At 39.4% G+C, this 25,645-nt stretch overlaps 1 protein-coding gene across 3 annotated transcripts in view; it reads left to right on the top strand.

The window, feature by feature from the left end:
- The window catches only part of NT5DC1 (5'-nucleotidase domain containing 1), a 145,911-nt gene that overhangs the window by 111,775 nt on the left and 8,491 nt on the right, over positions 1-25,645 (top strand). For all 3 annotated transcript variants that reach the window (XM_055433372.2, XM_088840603.1, XM_055433371.2), the window contains exons 7-11: positions 14,983-15,157; positions 17,408-17,505; positions 19,036-19,154; positions 20,157-20,309; positions 23,206-23,374. In XM_055433372.2, the coding sequence (XP_055289347.2) occupies positions 14,983-15,157; positions 17,408-17,505; positions 19,036-19,154; positions 20,157-20,309; positions 23,206-23,374 (714 nt within the window). The remainder of the gene's footprint in view (positions 1-14,982; positions 15,158-17,407; positions 17,506-19,035; positions 19,155-20,156; positions 20,310-23,205; positions 23,375-25,645) is intronic.

Here is a 25,645-nt window from a genome sequence, read left to right as displayed (position 1 = left end):
CACAGCCAAGAGGCGCCTAAGGAGACATGACCACTAAATGTAGTATGGGATCCTGGGAGAAGGAGAAAGACATGAAATAAAAACTAAGGAAATAAAAATAAAGCATGGCCATTTTAATAATATATCAGTGTGGGTTCATTCATTGTGACAAACGTAATATTGTGAAGTGTTAATAATAGGGAAAATAGTGTGAGTGACGGGAATTCTCTATCTTTGCAGTTTTTCAGTAGATCTAAAGTTATTCTAAAGTCTATTTTTAAAAGTATAGCTAAATAAAATTAAAGTACTATTGTAAACAGTGGTTATTTTATCCAGAAAGATATTAGCAGGCTCTAGTGTATGACTCCCTAAGGTTTAAAAGTCTGTTCGTGGAATCTGTCCCAGACATCATTCTCATGGTGATGTTTAATGTCCTTATCTATGGTACTTAGGTATCCCATAACAGTCTTCACCACGTTGGTATAAATCTGATGGCAGACGAGCTTCACTTTCTGTTGTGAGGAAATCCACATGTGCTCCCTTCTTACCGCACCTTGTCAGAGCTGCCTTTACAGCTTATAGGTTCTTTCTTCTAACCGAGATCTGGAAGATTCCCTGTTTGGTTTCTGTTTTCTCAAAGAGGAATGGAAACGTGAGGTACTGTGGCAGCACCCCCTTAGCTGTCAGGTGAAGCATGGACTGCCCAGCAGGTAACACACCGCGATGTATGCAGAGCAGGATCAGAAGATGGGGTGATCCTTCAGAATGGTAGAACCTCGGTGAGACTTTGTATTACAGGATAAAAGAATGTTTAATGTAGGGGCTTCCCAGTTGGTGCTAGCGGTAAAGAACCCGCCTGCCAGTGCAGGAGACAGAAGAGACGCAGGTTCGATCCCTGGGTCAGGAAGATCCCCTGGAGGAGGAAATGGCAGCCCACTCCACTATTCTTGCCTGGAGAATTCCATGGACAGAGGAGCCGACGGGCCACAGTCCATAGGGTTGCAGAGTCGAAAGTGACTGAAGTGACTTAGCACACACCTGGTTTCTTTGTGATGCTCTCACCTTGTTACTCCACCCTCCTTACTGCAGTGAACAGTTGATTCATCCCAGGCATGCAGCACTGTATAGAGGTATGTTTACGAGCATGGTTCATTATAAATACTGAATTCGGAATCACTCCATTATACAGAGAGCAGTGTTCTGTAATCTCTTAGTACTTAAGAACTGATCAGGCAAGTTTCCCTAATGTAACTGCCGACATGAAATCACCCCATAATGCTTTTTGGTTTCAAGCACCACAGTGAGCTAAACATTTGCGTAGTTAAGCTTACTGCTGATAACAAAAGCATCGTTTAACATAAGAATAATGACATAAACAAGAATAAACACATAAACCAAGGTCCGTCTAGTCAAGGCTATGGTTTTTCCCGTGGTCATGTATGGATGTGAGAGCTGGACTGTGAAGAAAGCTGATCGCCGAAGAATTGATGCTTTTGAACTGTGGTGCTGGAGAAGACTCTTGAGAGTCCCTTGGACTGCAAGGAGATCCAACCAGTCCATTCTAAAGGAGATCAGTCCTGGGTGTTTATTAGAAGGACTGATGCTAAAGCTGAAACTCCAATACTCTGGCCACCTCATGCGAAGAGTTGGCTCACTGGAGAAGACTCTGATGCTGGGAAGGATTGGGGGCAGGAGGAGAAGGGGACGACAGAGAATGAGATGGCTGGATGGCATCACCGACTCGATGGACGTGAGTTTGAGTGAACTCCGGGAGTTGGTAGTGGACAGGGAGGCCTGGCGTGCTGTGATTCATGGGGTCGCAAAGAGTCGGACACGACTGAGCGACTGAAACTGAAGGACATAAACAAATACTTACCACTCTCCTAAAGCACCTGCATCATTTAGGTTTGTCATCCATCCCACCCAATACCATGGTTATTAACCCTAACAATGACTGCCATCTGACAGGTAAGGACAGAGACACACAGCTGAATTGCAGGTGTAAAGCCCGAGCCACCTGATTCTGGCCATAGTGTCTCCCACAAGTCCACGCTGCAGCCTTGGCATGCTTTCATGATGATTATAATTGTGACTTCTGCTTTTTTAAATGCTGTATTTCTGGACCAGATCGTGTTTGCTTGCTATTTTGATCCCAGTGCCACACCGTAGTTTTATGCAGCCACGGCTGATAATTTTAGGAATCGTGGACTGAAGTTATCCTAGAGGAGTTCTGACCAGTAGAACCTCCCAGGGATGAGATGGTCTATATCCGCGCTGTCCAGTGTGGCTGACACTAGCCACATGCTGCTGCCAGGCACTTAAAATGTGGCTAGGGTGTTGCAGGACTTGACTTTTAAATTTTAATTTTAGTTAATTTACCTTTAAATAGCCACGTGTGGCTAATGACCATATTAGGCAACACAGGTCTAGACAGTATTGGGTGTAGGCTCCTCTTGTATGTTAGCTCTCAGAGTTGCTTGTGCACGCTTGGCCCTTCTTTTAGGAAAAAAAAATATTTTTTGAGGAACTTTCTTTTCTTGTGCTTAGGATGGTTCAGATATATAACCGTTGGCCAAACAAAGTTCCTACTAAATTTTAGCCCATTTAAATAGAAAATTGTGAGATCTTTTTTTTTTAATTGGACGAAAATTGCTTTACAATGTTGTGTTGATTTCTGCTGTATAGCAACGTGAATCAGTCATAATATATATATATATATGTATCTCCTTCCTGTTGAGCCTCCCTCCCCTCCTGCATCCCAGCCCTCTAAGTCGTCATAGAGCGCCAGGCTGGGCTCCCTGTTTTATATAACAGCTTCCCACTAACTAGCCATTTTATACATGGTTTATGTCAGTGCTTCTTGCTCAGTTCTTCCTACCCTCTCCTTCCCTGACTGTATCTACAGGCCCATTCTGTACATCTGTGTCTCCATTCCTTCCCTGAAAATAGGTTCATCAGTACCGTTGTTCTGGATCCCATATATATGTGTTAATATACAATACTTGTTTCTCTCTTTCTGACTTGAAAGTCATGAGATCTTAAGTCAACCCTAAAAAATAAAAGCTGCTGAGTTTTAATTCACCATACTCTTTGGGGGAAATGAGGGAACAGTGGTCTCATATGCCTTTGATTCTACCTTTAAGAGTCTGAACGTTTAGAAAATTATTATTGGCAAGAGGTTTATTTCTTTAATTCTAAAAACAAAGGACAATTTTCTTTTACAGATACAAATCTGTTATTTGATGCCTGCAAAATTCAGGGACACTTTAAATCAGGATTGAGTGATACTTACAGAGCCAGACAAAAATCTAGCTACATGATATTTCCATTAAGAACAGAATTCTGAGATTATAGTCTGGGAAAAGGGGAACTGTGGTTTATAAATTGAGAATGCATTTATTGATAAATACTAAAACAATGACAGCTCTTTCCATTACTACTGCTATTGAATTGAACAAGTAAATTCAGAAGCTCTGTAGAAAAAATTACAATGACAGTTTTTGATTACTTAAGAGTTTCTGTACTGGAAATTCTCAAAGCGTAAGGAAAATACAAAGGTAACAAGATACTATTAGGAGCAATATTAAATGCCAAAAAAAACCTGGGGTCCTATCCCACTAGAAGTTTTCTTCCTTATAACATGGCTTTTGACATCTTAATACAATGCTTTCAAATTAAGTTTAATGGACAACTACCTCCCACAGATTATGATAGTAGAAAAACACTTCTTGTGCTGGGAGACAGGAAATAGTAAAGCTACTCTAAGATGTTATTTAATGAAAATTTAAACAAACTAGTTTACCAAATGCTTGCTTTTCTGTTCTGAACAGTTTTACAATGCTTGGTTACATAGATTCTCATTTGATTGGACTCTTAAATTTCTGATTTAGCACTTATTTCTACTGTTTCTTATATTAAGTTTTATGATCATGAAAATGTTGTGTCAGTTTTTTATAAGTACTGTTGTTAAATAGTATTATTCATGAACATATTTTCAGCTGATAGAACAATTTCTGGTCCCCTCGAAGCCCTCCTCATTCTCCCTTCTAGCCAATAGCCCTTACCTGGAAGGATATCTCACACCATAGATAAATTTTGCTTGATTTTTAACTTTATAGAAGTAGAATTAGGCTATATCCGTGTTTTTCTGTCTGGCTTCTTTTTCTGAACATTATGTCTCTATAATTTATACCTGTTGTATAATGTATTCATTCCTTTTCGTTACTATATAGTACACAGTTGTATGACTCCACCACAATTTATTTGTCTGTTCTACACAACTGATAGAAATTTGGGTAAATTTAAATTAGGGGCTGTACAAATATTGCTTCATGAACATCATGTACATGCGTTTGTTTTGTGTACCTGTTTACATGCTCCTGTTAGATCTGCCCCTCGAAATGAAATTGCTGCATTATTGGGTAAGGGTGTGTGTGCTTTCAGATTTGGTGGGTCTACCAAACAATTTTCCAAAATACTTGTACAGTGTAGGAGAGTTCTAGATGCTTTATATTCTCAAAATTCTCACCAATACAGGATATCGTCAGGATGCGGTGGGACCGCTTAATTTCTATAATGGTAATCATAATTAAATCATAATTAAAAGACACTTGCTCCTTGGAAGGAAAGCTATAACAAACTGAGACAGCATATTAAAAAGCAGAGACATTACTTTGCCTACAAAGGTCTGTATAATCAAAGCTATGTTTTTTCCAGTAGTCATGTATGGATGTGAGAATTTGACCATAAAGAAGGCTGGCAGAAAGTGAAGAGGAACTAAAAAGCCTCTTGATGAAAGTGAAAGAAGAGAGTGAAAAGGTTGGCTTGAAGCTCAACATTCAGAAAACAAAGATCATGGCATCTGGTCCCATCACTTCATGGGAAATAGATGGGAAGACAGTAGAAACAGTGTCAGACTTTATTTTTTGGGGCTCCAAAATCACTGCGGATGCTGATTGCAGCCATGAAATTAAAAGATGCTTACTCCTTGGAAGGAAAGTTATGACCAACCTAGATGGTATATTAAAAAGCAGAGACATTACTTTGCCGACAAAGGTCCGTCTAGTCAAGGCTATGGTTTTTCCAGTAGTCATGTATGGATGTGAGAGTTGGACTGTGAAGAAAGCTGATCGCCGAAGAATTGATGCTTTTGAACTGTGGTGTTGGAGAAGACTCTTGAGAGTCCCTTGGACTGCAAGGAGATCCAACCAGTCCATTCTAAAGGAGATCAATCCTGGGTGTTCATTGGAAGGACTGATGCTAAAGCTGAAACTGCAATACTTTGACCACCTCATGCGACGAGTTGACTCACTGGAAAAGACTCTGATGCTGGGAAGGATTGGGGGCAGGAGGAGAAGGGGACGACAGAGAATGAGATGGCTGGATGGCATCACCGACTCTATGGACATGAGTTTGAGTGAACTCCGGGAGTTGGTGATGGACAGGGAGGCCTGGCGTGCTGTGATTCATGGGGTCGCAAAGAGTTGGACACGACTGAGCGACTGAACTGAACTGAACTGAACTGAAGGCTGAGCATCGAAGAATTGATGCTTTTGAACTGTGGTGTTGGAGAAGACTCTTGAGAGTCCCTTGGACTGCAGGGAGATCCAACCTGTCCATCCTAAAGGAGATCAGTCTTGAATATTCATTGGAAGGGTTCATGGTGAAGCTGAAGCTCCAATACTTTGGCCACCTGATGGTGAAGAGCTAACTCATTGGAAAAGACCCTGATGCTAGGAAAGATTAAGGGCAGGAGAAAAAGGGGATGACAGAGGATGAAATGGTTGAATGGCATCACCAACTCAGTAGAAATGACTTTGAAAATGCTCCAGGAGATGGTGAAGGACAGGGAAGCCTGGCATGGGGTCACAAAGAGTCCAGCAGGACTGAGCAACTGAACAACAACAATCATAATTTAACTTTTGGAAAAAGCCAATAGGGACCAGCTGGCTCAATAGTTTTAGTCCACAGATATGCTTCGATTCACAAATACACCCATACATGCAGAGTGATCATCCAATGTATACACTTCTAACTTTCCATAGGCCCATCTGGAAAATGCCTTGAAGACAATGGCCTTTGGTCCTTCAGGGAAACAGTTGGATAAGAGAGAATAATGGTCTGATGTGAGCCTGTAGGCATTTGGTGGAATCAGAAATACTTGAGGAGTTAATAATACTTGAGTTTACCAGGTGCTCTCCAAGTGAGTTTGGTGAATTTTTGTAATCAAGTAATGTGACATAAATAGCCCTCAATTCACCTAGTTGGTTCAACAAACTCTTTTTTTTGTTGTTGTGTTGAGTGCTTCATTCCCAACCTTGTGTATTATAGATAGAACTGCAAAAGGAATGAAAGATGGTGACTAATAACAATACAGAAAGATTCTCTACTTTATTAATAGACAGTGAAATGAAAGTATAATAACACCATTGTGTGATGACAGGCAAGTCAGTCTCTCTTGGCCTTGTATTCAATATCCACAGTGAGCATTTGGGGTTCTGTGGTCTGTAAGGTTGTCTGCCCAGTGCTGTCAGAAATGTCAAATAATGGAGCAGTGGGCATTCAGTCCCATGTTTTTCTCTGGAAGTGGCAAAAAAGAGACACTGCCTTGCATTCCGGTCAGTAGAACGTTTAAGTTTTTTCCAAATATGTTTTGAAAGTAAGTACCATGTTGATCATGAAACCTTGCATTTTCAACCCTTGTGGGACAGTCTTCCGATGCAACGCGGCCCATAGGAGGGGGGATTTCACAGTTGATTTAAGCCTATATTTAAGCCAGGGTGGCTCACAGAGAGTGTTTACCATGTGTCATGCACTGAGCAGGTGTTTCACATACATTATTGTGTTCCATTCACTTAATAATCTTACCGGGTGGGTTCTAATATCATCGTTTCACAGATAAGCCAACAAAGTGTCTGAATAACTGGGGCACTTACCCAAGCAAATTGCACAATTCAGAGATTCAGGCCATCCAGGATCACCCAGGACTGTATCCTGTAATGTGCCTGTTATATATGTTGATATGCTCTGCACACAACTGCTCTGTCCTTTGAAGGTTTTTCAGTGAGAATGGAGTAGCCGCTGTCCTCACATTAGTAGCTAGAGCCATTACTTAATGACTTCATCTGAAAAATCACAAATTCCTTTCGCCCTCCCCTCCTCTGCTCTGTAATGATTTAATTTGCTGGCACGAGACATTTAGATTAAACTCCTTTGGAAGTGTAAATGGAGTTCTTATCTGGAAGGAAAAACATTTTCTTTGTCATAGCTTTCAGATAAATGGAATTGTTACTGGGCATCTGTGAGGTCTAGTGCAATTTCCTTTTCATTCACATTTTTCTCCATTTAGTACACATAGCTTATTTGGTGTTTATTGCTAACTTTTGCCAAATACTGTGAGTAAAATATTTGCCTTACTTAAATTGAATTTTGAATGTTTGTTTCTTTCTTGGTTATTGAGTAATTCTAGGCTTTCTGCTTCTCTGGATTTATGTTGATAGCACCTTTCCTTTAGAAAGAAATAATCTGATCATTTATGTCATATGCTTTCTTAACAGATTTTTTCTTAGGTCAAGAGAAGTCAGAATATAAGTTTTCATAGTGACAAAGTTTGATTAGGACAGTGTTGTTTTATTGGGGTTTTCTGGGAACTTGGGCTTCCCTGGTGGCTCAGATGATAAAGAATCTACCTGCAATGCAGGAGACCCAGGTTCAGTCCCTGGGTTGGGAAGATTCCCTGGAGAAGGGAATGGCAGCCCACTCCAGTATTCTTACCTGGAGAATCCCATGGACAGAGGAGCCTAGCAGGCTATAGTCCATTGGGTTGGAAAGAGTTGGACATGACTGAGCTACTAACACACACCTTGGGGAACTTACAGGATCCCTGCCTTGATGACTAGAACTATTCTATGCTTATAGCAGATTTATTATGCTTTATTCTGAAACACTGGTGATACTCACTAAATATATACCAGCAATCAGATCTGCACTACTTTTCCTAAGAACTTTAGTCTTCAGATTCCATTTAATTAAATTTTATATGTGCATACATGCTAAGTCACTTCAGTCGTGTCCAACTGTGTGTGACCCTGTGGATTACAGCCCACCAGGCTCTGTCCATGGGATTCTCCAGGCAAGAATACTGGAATGGGTTGCCATGCCCTCCTCCAGGGGATCTTCCCCACCCAGGGATTGAACTGTTTCTCTTAAGTCTTTTGCATTGGCAAGCGGGTTCTTTACCACTAGCGCCACCTGGAAAGCCCTAAAATTTATAAGTAGGCCTCATTTAGATTGAGCAGAAATAAAGTTCCCTTTGACTACAGAAGGAATTGTTTATTTCATTGAATCACATAATACTTTATGCTCAGCAAGCTCTCTGTTCAAAACGGATTATTGTAGAATGAAGGCTGGGTTCCCATGATGGGTTTTTTTTTCATTACTTATGTTCTTTTTGGAGCTGAATTGAGCATTGTGTGTACCTTCTGAAATGCTGTCTCGGCATTCATTCTGTTAAGCTACCTACTCAGAAGAAAAGCCAGGTGGGAAGAAACACATTTTTTTGGTTTTTGTTGGGTTTTTTGTTTGTTTGTTTGAAGAATCGTTAAGTAACTGAGCATTGGAGTCTTCGGTAGGAGGAAGGTTCCCTCAAAACGTTTATTGTAAATGAACCCTAATGCCCGGCATATGACTGCGTTATTCCTGTTGCTGTTTCTGATCTCTGTGTGCCTCAGAGCCAGAGAATCCCACTATAAACTTTCTTTTAAAGAATTAAGCATCAGCACCTCTCTGAGCCTGCTCTGCCCCAAGCTATCCTGTTTTAGTTCTGATTTTTTCCATCTTCTTCTGGAAGAGCTGGGAGATTTCAAGTCAGAATAACATGTGGGTCTCTGACCTCTTGTGAAGACAAAAACCATGCTCGATGGTTTCATGCCTGGCAAATACATTTAAAAACCTATTTTGAGGCAAAAGTTACAGTGCATCTCCTTGAAGCTGGCCCCTAAAACTTGTCCCAGGGGTTTTACCTGGGGCATCTTTGATTTGCTGTACCAAGGAAAACATTCCTGTTTCTTGTGACGCTAACTTGGGTGTGTTTAGGCAGTAGTGCCTTTATTCATCCCAAGCGACATGCTCTTTAGGTCCTTCTGATGATGTCATCTTGTCTTCATGTGCCTTTCTTGGATCTTTCTACTTCCTCTGACCTTAACAAGGGAAAATATTACCAGCTGTAAGCTTTTGGCCTGGACTAGAAGTGTCTTGCTGTGGCCCTTGCTATAATTGCTCCATTAGTAAGCAGAGCAAATGAACCTGGAAATATTTTAGTCAGAGACTAAAAAATAAGGTGTATCATACAGGCAACGGCAAAGGCAGATTTAGGTTGGTTTTAACAAGATGGAAAAGTGACGAGAACCTTCTCTGGTTCAGTAGAAGAGACTGTTAGAAGACCCAGGCCAAAAAAGAACTGAGGTGTAAGTAGGGATTTTCTGGTGGCTCAGCAGGAAAGAATCTGCCTGCCGTGCAGAAGACACGGGTTTGATTCCTGGGTCAGGAAGATTTGATTCCTGGAGAAGGAAATAGCAACCCATTCCAGTATCCTTGCCAGGAATTCCCATGGACAGAGGAGCCTGGTGTGCTACAGTCTGTAGTGTCACAAAGAGTCAGACATGATTGAGCAACTCAGCACTTAGCAGGTTTGTCATGGTGAAAAAAATACATAAAAGTATTTATATTGTCTTTCAGAAAGCAGTTTTATCACACATGATCTTCTAATAGTTACTCTGCTGAGATACTATGAAACCTTTCAACAGGATCTCTCAAATGAACAACTTCATTAGTCTTGCTGGCATTTTCTAAAACTGAGTTATAACTATTATTTATTGTTACTGTCTTAAAATTATGAAAAACTGTATCAGGAATCAACTAACTTTTTCAAAGGACCAGATCATGTAAAGATTATAGGCTTTATGTAGATACTTCTATAACCATCTTAAGTAAATACTTTTCTTAGCTAGTGGGCTGTGGTTTGCCAGCCTCGGGTTTTTCTGATCACCTGATAAATCTTGAAAGCTCTCCCCTCACACAGACTCACTTCTACAATTATTCATCCTCTCCTGTTTCCCTGACATCGAGAATGTAAATACCAAGGTAAAGACAGTTCTTTTCCTAAAAGATCTCAGTCTCAGGAGAAAGAAAATGCATAAACACACTTATTACAAGTGTTTATTATCGTGCAGTGTGAGGAATGATGTCCAGAGGTGGTGTGACTGGGTGAGGGTGTTGGGAAATGCTCCACAGACAAGCGGCAAGCATTTCTAAAGCAGCGGAAAGAGGACAATGCATTCCACAAAGGAGGGTGATGCTTATACCTCAGTGTGTAAGACATTTATTTTGCTTTGTTTTGTTTTTTGGCCTATCTCAATATAAAATCTCAGTTCCCAGATAATAGCATAGATAACATCAGCTCAAGAATACTGAAGCCCAAGAATACTGGAGTGGGTAGCCTATCCCTTCTCTAGGGGATCATCCTGACTCAGGAATCGAACCAGGGTCTCCTGCATTGCAGGCAGATTCTTTACCAACTGAGCTATCAGGGAAGCCCAACACCAGCTCAGTCACTACAAAAAACTTCTGTAGGTATTGTGAGGAAAAGCATATTATTCAACAATTACAGCACTGAATACAGATTTGAAGCATTTGACTTCTGCTTCTTCTGCACATGTTATTTTTCTTTAACAGTCACTGATCACCAGATAAGTTAAATTTAAAACACAAAGTTTTAGACACGTAAGCAGTGAGGTTACACAGCTCATGTTAGGTAACAAGATACTATAAAATTAAGAAGTCCCTGCTGTCTGAGAGCCAGTGATTCCAATGAGACAGGCAGGATATACAGATAATAATAGCACAAGTTCTAGCTCTTATGTTTAGAGCCATAATTCTTAATCCTAACTGTACATTGAAATTACTTGGGGAGGTTTAAAAAAAAAATCAGTGTCACCACTCCAGCCTGCACCAATTAAATCAGAATCTTTGGGGTAAGACACCAATACAGAGATAGAAGTCAAACACTGTTCATGTAAATTTTATAGATTATGTTTTTCAATACATTTACCCTTCATTTCTCAATTCTTGTTGTCTTTTTCCAAGCATTATGTTTAGTACATAGATACTCAATCTAAATATTCTAGATTTCTTTATTTACAAATATTAAAAGCAAACCATTTAGGGCCCATATAGGGGCCATAAACAGAAAATCTGTTTTAATATTAAATTTGTGTCATCTTTTGCCTTCTATAAACAAAAAAAAATTAGAACATTTTTTAATCTATTGTGTATCTCATTCATCCTTGAAAAACTATTCCAGTATCTTTTGGCCAAAAGAAATTTATATAGTATATATGTATTTCAGAAAATTGTATCATCCCTCACTGCAAATATATTTGAACAGTTCATGGCTGAACATTTTAGCTGTTCACTGGCTTGCTCTTCTATAACTTACAAAGCTTGTAAATATTTCAGTCTCTCCTAAATTATGTTCTGCAATGGAAATGATAACAGACCTTAATTGGAGGCTGATGGTGGAGCTGATAGCATTCCAGAATCTCTGATCCTCCCGCATGGCAGCTTTGAGAACAGGAGCCACACATCACACCAACACTGGCGATATAGTTAACAAGGAAAATGCTTACTTATTCCATGATGATAGAAATCGTGATGTGGCACAATTGTCTGTTAAACTAAAAAGGCATTTTTAATATTCAAGTTGTACTTATTTTTTTTCACCACGAGAGGTCCCTCAATCCTGAATTACAGTGGTTACATACAGGCCATTTTCTCTGCCCAGAGGACTGTCGCAGCACTTTGCTGTTATTCCCATGACTGCATTAATACCGAATTTTTAATATAGGAGAGTGAAACCTTCATTCTTTAGAACTAGCTTTTTAAAATTTTTACTTTTCATCCCCTCTGGATACAGAAAATATCAGCATCTAAAGATAGAAGAGGAGTGTAAAGGCCAGGAAAATGAGTTACATAAAATGGCAGTGAAATAGAATTCTTTTGAGGTTAAGTGAAAACACAGGCTGCTTTGTGCGTGGAGAACAAACAAGACCATTCCTTTCTTTCCACCTTAGGTCTCAGTCTCGGTTCCCTGTCTTGTCTAGTCAGTGTAAATCTCTCAGTATAAAAATAGAATAAACATGATTATTTTTATCAATAGGGGTATAGAAAGGAAGGTACTTTAGATAGGATGACATTAATAGGACATGAATAATAGAATTTTTGTTATATGTTACAAATCATTTATTACTTTGACTTTAAATAAACATAAATGTTCCTGTGTCTGCCTCTCCACTTATTTAAGTATTCATTCACTGAATGATTGCTTAATGTCAAACAGAAAGTCAGACTCCCTGCCTTTAGAGAAATAATTTAATAGGCAGTTATTATTCCAGCATAATATGTTTAACATAAATTCCTCTGGTTTAATAGCTTGACTATTTCAGTAAAAATAATGGATATATATTATGGACAGCAGTACTAAATTATAAGCTTCAAAATTGCTCAGAGATTAGATATTAATTGTTCTCACCACGAAAAAAGAAAATGATTGTGCAACATGATAGAGGTGTTAGCTAAATACAGTAATAATCTCCTGCAGTGTATACATGTCACATCAACACATGGTACACCTTAAACCTGCACAGTGTTATGTGTTAGTTATATCAGTAAAAATAAACTTTAAAAGATGAGTGTGTATTTATATTAACATCCCTCTTATTCCTTTAATGATTTGAAGTTACAAGGGATGAAAAATATTTTCCCCAACCATGGTTAGTGACCTTTTATACGAAGAGCAACCCATAATCTACCATAAAATATCCATTTATACAGGATTTCTTTTTTAGTTTGTTCATTTCTCTCTGGCTTGTGAACAAAGCGAGAACATCTCCATTATTTCCTCTGGGAGCATTTTTCTCCAACTAAAATATTATGCTTGCACTATTTTAGATTAGGCTTACTAAGGGAAACTAATACTAATCTAGGCAGGAATTTCAAAATGCTCTGTTTAAATGTATGTGTTTTATTTTTTTTAGTTCATTTGGAAATGGAATAGCTTTTTAACAGTAATTTACATTTTGACCACTAGGTGGCATTTTGACCACACTTATGTGTGGTAAGCACACATTAGCTAAGGAAAAAATAACCTTTTCTCAGCAACTGTTTCTGAATACAGATGCTTAAGTATCTTCAGCATTATATACTACAAATCTTTTGTTATCCAGCCCATCATATTACTACAAAAGCCTTTGTTTTTCTGGGTGAAATAATCTTGCATATGACTGCCTCAGATAAATTCTGGGAGAGACACAGCTTCTGCCATTGCTTTGATCATTACTCATCAAACTATTCTGTTTTTAGCTATTTAAATATCTTATTTTTTCTTTCTTAAGTTAGTCCTTTCTTACTAGTACCTTCTCATCCCTGAAAAACAGAAGATATATTTTAATTTTTTCAAGGCGATTGCATAGCTTCTGGGATGTTAAGAGATCCAGGAACACGTGTCCTCTGTGGGGATATGAGAATATGAGGGCGCGACGTTTGTTTTTGTTCTTCTTGGCACTCTGACGTCTGTTTTTGTCATTTTACAACATTCTTTCTTTTGTTAAGTAGTACTTTGGTCCGATTATGTATACATAATCAATACAATACTCTTGCATTGTATTATTTTCTGAACAAAGATGTTATAGGCTGCAAATAATAGATATCCTGAATGGTTAAGCTGTTGCTAAATTGGGTTGTTTCACATGACATGGGAAGGAATTACCCTATTAGGTCGGACAGGTAGAGACCCACCCTCTCTGAGCACCCAGCCCCTCAGGAGGATGAAACCTCCATCACAATTAGAATGCTCTCCAGCAAAGAAGAGGGAGAATGGATTTGGGCAGTCAGATAACAGTATTTGGTGCCATTTCTGTTTTTGTTGTTTTTCTCCTTAGAGACTCTTCTTTCTTGTCCTAACATTCTTGAAGTGAAATTTTTCATTTCCCTTATTTTAAGTGCATGACACTGAACAGAATTACAGGCGTATAGACTATGTCTGTTGCAGAATTTTATCATTCAGCACAGGCTCTTTCACTCCTTGTTTTGTTTATGCACGTGTCTTTTCTCTAGCAGTTAAGGAAAGTAAGAACTCAGGTTCTCTTTATGTGCTTACCAGTGCTATCATGCCCCAAAAGCTGTATCTCTAAAGTGCTATATGAAACTAACTGCATTTCAACCAAATCTGCAGTTGTCTGCCTAAGCACACATAACTTTGAAGGCTCTGTATCAAACACTGGGTGCATCTGACCAGGACTTCTGGAAATGTTGGCACCAGCTGCCTTGGGGCTCAGGCTGACCCCTGGACTCTTTGTAGACCCAAAGGAACAGGACTGGGCCAGCTCAGTGACTCGGGTTCTTCAACTTGGTCTGTCAGTCGCACTGCCTTCCTGCCTTTTCTGGCTTGTTTTTCCATTTAATATCGCAGCTCCTCCCAAGGGCTGTAACAGACCCAGGACATCTAGTCTCAGTTCCATCTGAAACGGAACCCAGCTCCTTTCTCCACTGCTTCATGCCAAAGACGTGTTCCTGCTGCATTATCTGAAAATGTATCTGTTATCTGAATTCAGCAATTGTTTGTTGAATGATTGAAAGAATATTTATTGACATTTCGAATACAGTAAGTTTTTCTCTGATTTGAAAGTGCTGATACATTGTTTATTGTGTTATCTGCTTTAACACTTGTCAAACAACCAGAAAATGTTTTCAAGTGACATTTTCAGTCATCATGTTTTTAAGATAAGAACAGTAAGTATTTAAGGAGAAGTTAGTAATGGCATTGTTGCTAGATTGTTTGAACATAGCTTTTATCTTTTTAATTTTATAATTTGAGAGAGAAGAACTTATTTGAGAATACACTGAATCGAAAAAATTTTTTTTAATCTCTGTGATATTTTTATTTTTCAGAAAACTGTGGAATATATTTTCCAGAAATAAAAAGAGATCCAGGCAAATATGTACACACTTGTCCGGAATCAGTGAAAAAGTGGCTTCGACAGCTAAAGAATGCTGGCAAAATCCTTATGTTAATTACCAGTTCTCACAGTGATTACTGTAGACTCCTCTGCGAATATATCCTTGGGTAAGTGATGAGTCATTTTGTTTTCATGGTCTTATAAAATCCTGATAACAGATTAGACCAGTGCCCTTTTAAAAGTGTTCAACCATGACCATGTCATTATATTAAACAATACTGGGTGACACGTGGTTGTTTCTCATAACAGCCCTCAACATCTGCTGACAGCAAGACACCCCAAGTACATTTTAGCAAAGCAGTATTGCCAGGCCCAGTATGCTCACAGCTGATGGACTTTAGATTTTCTGAAAAAATATTGTGGGCAGACCACAAGTGCTTCAGGCAATCCTCCATGTCTCTGGTTTCTCAGCTTTGGGTGATTCTTGAGGGACACTGAGTTATAGATTATGCTCCCTGACACACCTGGAATACAGCCCCCCTGCAGCAATTTCCCTGTGAAGCCAGGCACTTCACCATTTACCCATCCAAGTGTGGGATTGACATCCATGAACATCGAGACAGTATAAATGTATAGACTCATGGCAGATGTGGGCGCAAGCCCTGCCTTGCAACTTACTCTGTAACCTGGGGTAGGTTCTGTAACCTCTCTAAACCTTCATTTCATCATCTTAAAAATGGGACAGTGAGCAAACTCCAGGAGATAGTGAAGAACAAGGAAACCGGGCATGCTGTAGTATGCGGAGTCGCAGAGAGTCGGACATGACTTAGCTACTGAACAGCAGCAATACCTCATAGGTGTTAGGGGAAATTTAAATAGCATAATACAGTTTAAAGTATTAGGCAGAGTAGTTGATAAATTTTAGTAAGCATTAATACTTACTTATGGCATCCTTATGGGGAATATCCATGGTCAGATCTAGATTCTAAAATTGGCTATTAGATTTGCCCTAATGTTTCCTCAAATTTTATCAGACACTGTACTGAATCGCTGTGAGTATGAAGCAAAATTTAGCCTCCAGATGGACCCCTTGCTGACTGGTTTAGTTTCCTGATTCCCATGTTTTTCAGCACGTGTAGGTTCAGCCTGACCTTGGTAACAGTTACAGTCTGTTGGTGGTTTTCTGCTTTCTTATTAAGGGATGGGATCCTTGAAGTGAATTAGGGCTGCAGTCCCAGATGCCTTGGGAAGTAAATGCCTTTTATAGAGACATTTGTGTCCTGGTACCTGCTTCAGAGTAAACACTTGGGAGTATTTTTTTTCATTAGTGTGGGTTAGCAGAATTTTTCTTCATATCTGAGTTCCGCTGTAGTACTGTTCTGCTGTTATAAAAGTATTCTAAAGTGTTGGGTAAATATTATCTCCCCAATGTAATAGAGAGTCTGTCATGAACAAGAATTATCTTCCCTTTGCTGTCCCAAATAATCCTTAGTTACAGTATTAAATACGGACTAAAAAAGCATTTTTATTATCATGTATGGATGTGAGAGTTGGACTGTGAAGAAAGCTGATCGCCGAAGAATTGATGCTTTTGAACCGTGGTGTTGGAGAAGACTCTTGAGAGTCCCTTGGTCTGCAAGGAGATCAACCAGTCCGTCCTAAAGGAGATCAGTCCTGGGTGTTCATTAGAAGGATTGATGCTAAAGCTGAAACTCCAATACTTTGGCCATCTCATGTGACGAGTTGACTCACTGGAAAAGACTCTGATGCTGGGAGGGATTGGGGGAAGGAGGAGAAGGGGACAACAGAGGATGAGATGGCTGGATGGCATCACTGACTCAATGGACATGAATTTGAGTGAACTCTGGGAGTTGGTGATGGACAGGGAGGCCTGGCGTGCTGTGATTCATGGGGTTGCAAAGAGTCGGACACGACTGAGCGACTGAACTGAACTGAAAAATAACCATATTTTAAGACTACCCTGATTTTTTAACACTCTCTGAAAGATGTCTCCTGACTCAGTACAATGCTGGCTTTCTGTAAGACCCATGAGATACACAAAATTATTAATAACTCTTGATGCTAATAAATTCAAACAAATTTCAGGCCCTAAATTTGAAAAACATAGTGTGTGAATACTTAGATGTTAGAACTGTCGAGTTTATAACTGTTGCCATAGTGAGAAAGTCAGCTTAGCACCTAGAGTTAATGAGTTAATGTGCTTTTTCCCCTTATGTGTATACTTCAGGATGGTGTCTGGATAATTAGTGCTTGACCAACTTCTATTTCCTATTTTTTTCTTAATCAAAAAATAAGAAATGATGCTGTGGTCAAATAGGCAAAGATTAAGTTCTTTTTTTTATGGACCTTTTCTAATTCCTTAAAATAAACTTGTGAAAAATATCACTGCTTTTTAGGAATGATTTTGAAGATCTTTTTGACATTGTGATTACAAATGCATTGAAGCCTGGTTTCTTCTCTCATTTACCAAGTCAGAGGCCTTTCCGGACACTTGGTGAGTTAACAGTTTTGTCTTTCCTCTCCTGTTAAAGATTTATTCATTCACTTAATAAATAACCTGTTGGCTGACAGCCATGTACAAAATTTCATGTTAGATGCAATGAAGGGAATTAAAGAGATGATAAGTGTCTTTTCCTCTCATGAGGATACAAACATAAACACATAAGCAAGTCGGTGAATGCGTGGGATGGGATTACAGGCCATGTTGCCTGTCAAGGTGGCAGTGACTGCCTGGTGACACAGAATAAACTGGAGTGCCCACAGGGAGGCAGTTGCAAGGGACTGATATCAGCCGTTGTCATGGAGACACAGAAAGGGAGGGTGGTGCTTCCCATAGACCGTGAGAAGAAATGTTTAAGTATTGTATTTGGGTTTATAAAGATGGTGCTGGAAACTTCCTTGAGTTTGTTCCCTTGGATTGTATAGTTCTTCTTCAGCTCTGATGCTTTCATACACCACCGTGGCTGTCTGCTGCTGGAGTTAATAGTTTTCTCAGTCCCACAGCTTCCCAGTTACAGACGTTCTAAGCCCTCCACATTGCCCTGCATGGATAGGACCCTACAGAGCAGCTTCCAGTCTGGGGGCTGAAAACGGGGAAGGGAAGGGGTATATTTGTGTAAAGTGAGTTTTTTGTTTTGGTTTTTGTATAAAGAAGAAATTTACTCTTTTTTTGTTAATAACTGAGTCCCAGTATCTGAGAAATTATGATTCTATAAACTTATATTTTTTTATTAAGCAATAGAAAGCTTCTCTTCCCAATGTTTCCTGCACACAAAAATCCATAATTTTTAATTTGGGTTAGGGTTAGGGAGCTTCTACATATCAAATGTAGGTTTGCTTTCAAATATAATTGTGTAAGTTAATCATTTTCCAGTTGACATCAAACCCACATTATTTACATGACAAGACATTCTTTACTAAGTAAAGACAGACAGACATGGGAAATAATTGGTTTTCACCATGTTTCTCCAGGAATATGCTGAGTCTTCTTAGACCCTTAATGTTAGGCTAAACATGGCTTGTTTTTGACCTACTCTTTAGAGAATAGTAGGATTTTCATTTAATTGTATAAAAGAATTAAAAAATGGCTGCTGAAATGTCAGCCAAATAGGCCTGAATATCTTTTGACCTTTAGCTGTGATGTGGCTTTAATTATCTGTAATTGTAATTTTAGAATTCCTTGTTCAAAATAACTGAGGTTATGTAGAAATTCATCTTACATTATTATTATATGTTGGACTATTTTATTATCACCAGTAATCGGGGAGGCTGTGCTTTTGTGAGGGCAGAGGGTATATGGGATATCTCTGTACCTTCCTCTCAGTTTTGTGTGAACTGAAAACTGCTTTTAAAAAATGTCTTTATGTCAACGAAGTGCTCATGATGTATAGGTGATCACTGAATGGTAGCTGCCATCCCCACGTGGTTCCTTCTTATACATGTCCTTCAGCCATGCAAAGTGTGGTCTGTCCAACTGAGTGCTATCACTTGATGAAGATGTATGATTGTTAACCTGTGTTCTCAGAGAATGACGAGGAGCGGGAAGCACTGCCATCTCTGGATAAACCTGGCTGGTACTCCCAAGGGAATGCTGTCCACCTGTATGAACTTCTGAAGAAAATGACTGGCAAACCTGAACCCAAGGTATTTTCTCATTGAGGTGGAGTCCCTGTGGCCCACTTGGAGAGAGAAGCTTTGTCAACTAAAACCGGAACTCTAAATGCATTCCGCATAATCTACCAACCTCCTTCCCTACCTCTTCTGCTTAAATAAGTCTTTCCTTTGATGTACATTTTTATCTCTAACAAAGAAAAGCAAATATTCCAAGCAGGAACACAGACCTAGAATAGTGTGTGGGTTACCTGAGGAATGTTATCCTGCTAACTGCCCATAAAGGACCTTTTTATATGTGAAACCAGCAATAACTGATTATACTACAGACTAATGACACATTAGCTTTTAACATCCTGTCATATTGTTGATGTTGGATATTGGCATATTTTTAATAGCAGGACACTTTCTTCTAATAAATGTTTGCCATGAGCCCCATGAGAAGGATGGGTCAGTCCATCGCTGAGCCCTGATTCACTGGCTCCCACACTGTCACAGCCCCCTGGGGGCTCCTGACTTGGAGGTTCTAGCTCATATGCTCTTAACCTAGTTTCCTCATCTGTAAGCTTTGCCTCAGAGTACCTGGGGTCTACCTGCCTCGCCCCACCCACTCTCAAAGACACTGTTTCAGCAGGTGTGGGTGGGGCCTATAAACTTTGGTAAATTGGTTCTGTTGTGAGTGTTCTTGCTAATCTGATACTCTGTAACAGGCTGTCTCCAGTATGTCACCAGCTCTTCAATTCCAGGGGCAGGTTTAACTGTAAACATTTGGGCTTTTTCATTTTCGTTTCATAAATTTGAATTAAGTTCACTTATCTTCTGCGTGCAAATGAATTGTGTAACTTCTTAAACCTGACACCCTGTGAATCAAATGGAACAAGTCAGTGATCACTTATGAGGTTATTTAAGATGTTTATGCAGCTTTTACATGACTTACTCTGATAGCTGTTAAGGAATTTTCTTGTGCCTTTTGTAAAATGACCACCACTCCCCTTCACAATCCTCATGTCTCAGGCAAAATTTGCTGTCTTATAGGTTGTTTACTTTGGTGACAGCATGCATTCAGATATTTACCCAGCCTGTCATTATAGTAATTGGGAGACAGTCCTTATCCTTGAAGAGCTCCAAGGGGACAAAGAGGGGAAGCCTGAGGAATCAGAACCTGAAGAGAAAAAAGGAAAATATGAGGTAAGAGTCTCCTTTAGTTTTTTCCCTGAAAGAAACACCTTTATGTTTGTCAGATCTTAGAAAGTGCTTGTTTCTGCCATGAACAATGAAGTCTGTTGGCACTTGACTGTGATCTTCATGCCTTCTCAACTCTGCAGTTGATCTTGTGGATAGTTTTTAAGTGATGCCGAGATAATGCTGTTGACCATCTGTCTGTCTTCTGGGCTCCCTGCTCTCGTCCAGTGCTGTGGCACCAGACTATGCTTTGGCTGTTGACGAGGCAGCCAGACCTGTCCCACTGTAGTTACACTCTGTCTCTTTGGCTTAGCCATGAAAGCCCTTGTGCTGTTTTTTCATGGGTCTAACTTCTGAAATTGGTGGCCCCCTTAAACTTACTCCTGAGCCACGCCCAGTGAACTTTGAGGGAAGGAAAAGTAAAGTATGTCATCAATCTAGAAAGGGAAAGTAGTGTATAAAAGCAAAAATAAGCAGAAAAAAAAAGAAAGATCAGAAAATAAAATGTACTATGCATTCTGCTAAATTCATTCCAGTGGCAGAATCTAAAAAGTAAAAAACCATAGATCAAATCAAAAAATAACAATAGAAACTATCAAGCCATGGAAAAACATGGAGGAACCTAAAGTGCATGTTAAGGTGAAAGGAGTGAAAGAAGCTAGTCTGAAAAGGCTGCATGCTGTATGCCGCTGCATGACACTCCGGAAAAGACAGAACTGTTGGGACAGGGAAGACCAGTGAATGCCCCAGGGCTCAGAGGGGAAGGGGATGAATAAATGGAGCACAGTTGTAACAAACATTACACACTAATTGATACAAAGTGTTATACACACTAATTGATACAAAATGTTAATAACAGGAGAGATAGTGTTAGGGTGGACCAGAGGCCACATATTTAAGAAGTCTCTATACTATCTGCCCTGTTTATCTGCAAACCTAAAAGTGTTCTAAGAAATAAAGACTACTATGTTAGAATAAAGGAGTCAGGTTTCTACGAGGTTTCCATTAAATAACATTTAGTCTTCAGCGTGACACTGGAAACTCTGAACTACGTAGCTCTGTGGACTGAGTTAAGAAGAGTTTTAAAATAACCTTCCAGGAGGTGGACCCTCTAACTTGAGGGATTGTAGAGGAAGCTGCCCTTAAAGAGAAATAAGGAAATTTGGTTTCTTTACAATGATTTGAGAATGCACAGACAATGAAAAGAAAGTGAAGACACAGTGGGAATGTTTCCTTCAGCATTATGTAAATAGTAGCTCCATCTTCTCCCATAGACCCCTTTCCTTGCTAATTCATTACAAACACAACATTACATAATGGGCTTTCTAGGATCTCTTTTATAAGAACACTAACCCCATTCATGAGGGCTTCACCTTCATGACCTAAGTACCTCTTCAAAGCCTCACCTCATTACATCATCTTAGGGATTAGAATTTCGACATACAAATTTTGGAAGGACACGAACATTTAGACAGTAACAGCATCCGTAATACGTTGAACCAGAAAGGGTAAACAAGTCTGCTTTCCTCTTTTCAGAGGAATAACGTGCAACCCAGATTACCACTCAGTGTGTTGGCAGAACCATTATCTACATATAGTCTGTGCGATGCGAGTTATCTGTTCTTAGACTCATTAGACAAAGACAATGAACCAAATAAAAGTTACACTATAAGCTTCTCTTTACACCTTGAGAAATTATATTTAAATACACCTTAAATGTATACACAGAAGCATAGATATTTGTATTCCATACTGCTCTTAGTATGTTTGGTGAAATCCAGATAGGTTCTTGCTAAGGGATTTCTAAACACCATCTAAACAGCATCATCTGAAAAACATGTATTTTCATCTTGCTTCACAAATTGAGTTCCAGCACAAAGAATCATGAATCTAAAGGCATATTTGGGACTCTCTGATGCTCTAAAACAAAGTTTTCATCCAGAAAAGACGATAGATTTTATAATTCAAATTATATGGGTGTGATGGGGTTTTTTTAAATTCTTAAGTTTATACTACACCTATAAAACACTGAGAAGTATTTCTTGAATGAGTCTTTTATTTAGTCTACATTTTTTCTGTGCCTGCTATGTCCTAGACACTAGGTCCTCCGTTCCGTTCCGTTCAGTCGCTCAGTCGTGTCCGACTCTTTGCGACCCCGTGGACTGTAGCCTACCAGGCTTCTCCGTCCATGGGATTCTCCAGGCAAGAATACTGGAGTGGGTTACCATTTCCTTCTCCAGGGGATCTTCCCGACCCAGGGATCGAACCCGGTCCTAGCAATACACAAATACATGAGATAGTTCTTAACCTTATATAGTTCATAATCTGTCCAGGGCAAAAAGTAAATAGTATGATAATTGCAAGATGGTTTGAAAAGTACTGTATTAGGAATAAACTCAAGCATGTGAGAAAATGGAGGAGGAGACCTAATCTTACCTAAGTGTGGAAAGTCAAGGGAAACATCCTAGGTGGCATCCAAACCAGATCCCAAAGGCTGAGAAAGGCGTTCCCAGGCAAAACCAGAAGAGAGAGTACTTCAGAGGACTACTTTGTTGTTTGGTTGTGTCTGACTCTTTTGCAACCCCATGGACTGTAGTCCGCCAGGCTTCTGTCCATGGAATTTCCCAGGCGAGAGTACTGGAGTAGGTTGCCATTTCCTTCTTTAGGGGATCTTCCTGACCCAGGGATCGAACCTGTGTCTCCTGCATTGGCAGCTGGACTCTTTACTGCTGAGCCACTGGGGAAGCCCTTAAAAGACTATTAAGCTTTGTTTTACTTCTTATATAGTCTGGCTAAACAATTGAAATTTCTGCAGAGTTTTTCTACTTTGATTTACTTAGTGGTGGGAAAAATGAAGTTGAACGCTAATCAGTCAATTTCATTATTCTGTTTCTTGTTTCAGGGATCAAAGGCAAAGCCTCTAAATACATCATCTAAAAAATGGGGCTCTTTTTTTATTGATTCAGTTTCCGGACTGGAAAATACAGAAGATTCCTTGGTTTATACATGGTCTTGTAAGCGAATAAGTGCTTACAGCACTATTGCGATTCCAAGTATTGAAGCAATAGCAGGTAAGAGGGAAAATACTTAAGAAGCTTTACCTGTTACCGTGGACCGAGTTAGGAAGAGTTTTAAAATGACCTTCCAGGAGGTAGACCTTGTTACTGGACAGTAATAACCTGAAGTGCTGAAATTCTCTTCCTTTTTTTTAATTTATTTTTTTATTGAAGAATAATTGCTTTACAGAATTTTGTTGTTTTCTGTCAAACCTCAGCGTGAATCAGCCATAGGTATACAAACATCCCCCCCGCATTTGAACCTCCCTCCCATCTCCCTCCCCATCCCACCCCTCTCGGTTGATACAGAGCCCCTGTTTGAGTTTCCTGAGCCACACAGCAAATCCCCATTGGCTATCTATTTTACATATGGTAATGTAAGTTTCCATGTTACTCTTTCCATACCTCTCACCCTCTCCTCCCCTCTCCCCATGTCCATAAGTCTGTTCTTTATGTCTGTTTCTCCATTGCTGCCCTGTAAGTAAATTCCTCAGTACCATTTTTCTAGATTCCATGTATATGCTTTAGAATATGATATTTATCTTTTTCTTTCTGACTTACTTCACTGTGTAATAGTTTCTAGGTTCATCCACCTCATTGGAACTGACTCATGTGTTTCTTTATGGCTGAGTAATATTCCATTGTGTATATGGACCACAACTTCTTTATCCATTCATCTGTCGATGGACATCTAGGTTGCTTCCATGTTCTAGCTATTGTAAATAGTGCTGCAGTGAACAATGGGATACACGTGTCTTTTTAAATTTTGGTTTCCCCAGAGTATATGCCTAGGACTGGGATTGCTGGGTCATATGGTGGTTTTATTCCTAGTTTTTTAAGGAGTCTCCATACCATCTTCCATAGTGGCTGTATCAGTTCACATTCCCACCAGCAGTGCAAGAGCGTTCCCTTTTCTCCACACCTTTTCCAGCATTTATTGTGTGTAGACTTTTTGATGATGGCCATTCTGACCAGTGTGAGGTGGTATCTCATTGTATTTTTGATTTGCATTTCTCTAATAGTGAGTGATGTTGAGCATCTTTTCATGTGTTTGTTAGCCATCTGTATGTCTTCTTTGGAGAAATGTCTGTTTAGGTCTTTTTCCCACTTTTTGATTGGGTTGTTTATTTTTCTGGTGTTGAGTGTATGAGCTCCTTGTATATTTTGGAAGTTAATTCTTTGTCAGTTGTTTCATTTGCTATTATTTTCTCCCATTCCAGGTGTTGGGTTGTCTTTTCCCCTTCCCCTTTCCTTTGCTGTGCAAATGCACAATTTTTTTTTTTAATCAGCCTGGAGTCATAGGATAAAGCTAGGGGAAAGTTACAAGGACAGGATGCTAAGGAGGCCCAGTTGGATGATGCTGACTTTGGGGCCTGCTTTTCCTCCTCTTTGCTAACTCAAGAGAAGGCACCCAAAAAAGAGAGTGGCTTTTTTGTAGTTTCATGAATGTACAAGGGTAGAAGGTGGGGAGGGTAAGACCTGGTGGACTCTTTCAGTCCATCTTGAGACCCTGAAGGATATATTAGAAGTAGGCATTCACAGGAATTGAGGCTCAGCTTTTTATATATATATATATATAAGTAATATTTTATTTAAACCTTTTTGGTTATGGTTTAACCATCCAATACATCTGTTCTCAGTTCTTCCTTTTCTCGCCATTTGTGGGATTTTCCTTCTCTGTTCTCTTTCTCCTTCTCTTTTCAAAGAGAACTTTAAATCCTTCACTTCCTGGTTATACAGGACAACTTAGCAGGTGATTCCTGTTTCTTGAGCATGCATCTACACCCTGTGGGTTATTCTCACCTTTGACTAATAATGGGTAATTCAGACACCTACTCCAGGACCAATGCAATGCTTTATCTAATAGTGAGTTTGGTGACTGAGATTTTCTTTCATCTCATTACATTTTCATGTACTCTTTGAAGCTCAACTTTAAATCATTCTTCTTTTGAGGCAGATAACATCTTTTAGGACTCAAATTATTTCAAAAAACAATTTATATAGTTCAGCACATAATGAAAAAATAGCCAGGTATGCAAGGATATGAGACTACACTAACAGAAGTAACCAAGTTCAAGGATAGAAAAGAAAGGAATGAGAAATTTGGTAGATATATAAAAACTTGGAAAAATGGAAATTCTTATTAAAAAGTCAAAATTAAGAACTGAATGAATGGGTGTAACAGAAGAGTAGCCACAGGAAAAGTGCACTGGTATCTTGGAAAATCAGCCCCCCCCAAAAAAATACCCAGAATAAACCCTGAAGAGGAAAAAGCATGGGAGATAC

Source organism: Moschus berezovskii, chromosome 10 (genome assembly GCF_049115385.1).
Source record: "Moschus berezovskii isolate FMDL1 chromosome 10, NW_MosBer_1.0, whole genome shotgun sequence".
NCBI classification, from domain to species: Eukaryota; Metazoa; Chordata; class Mammalia; order Artiodactyla; family Moschidae; genus Moschus; species Moschus berezovskii.
This window is presented reverse-complemented; position numbering and strand designations above follow the sequence as displayed.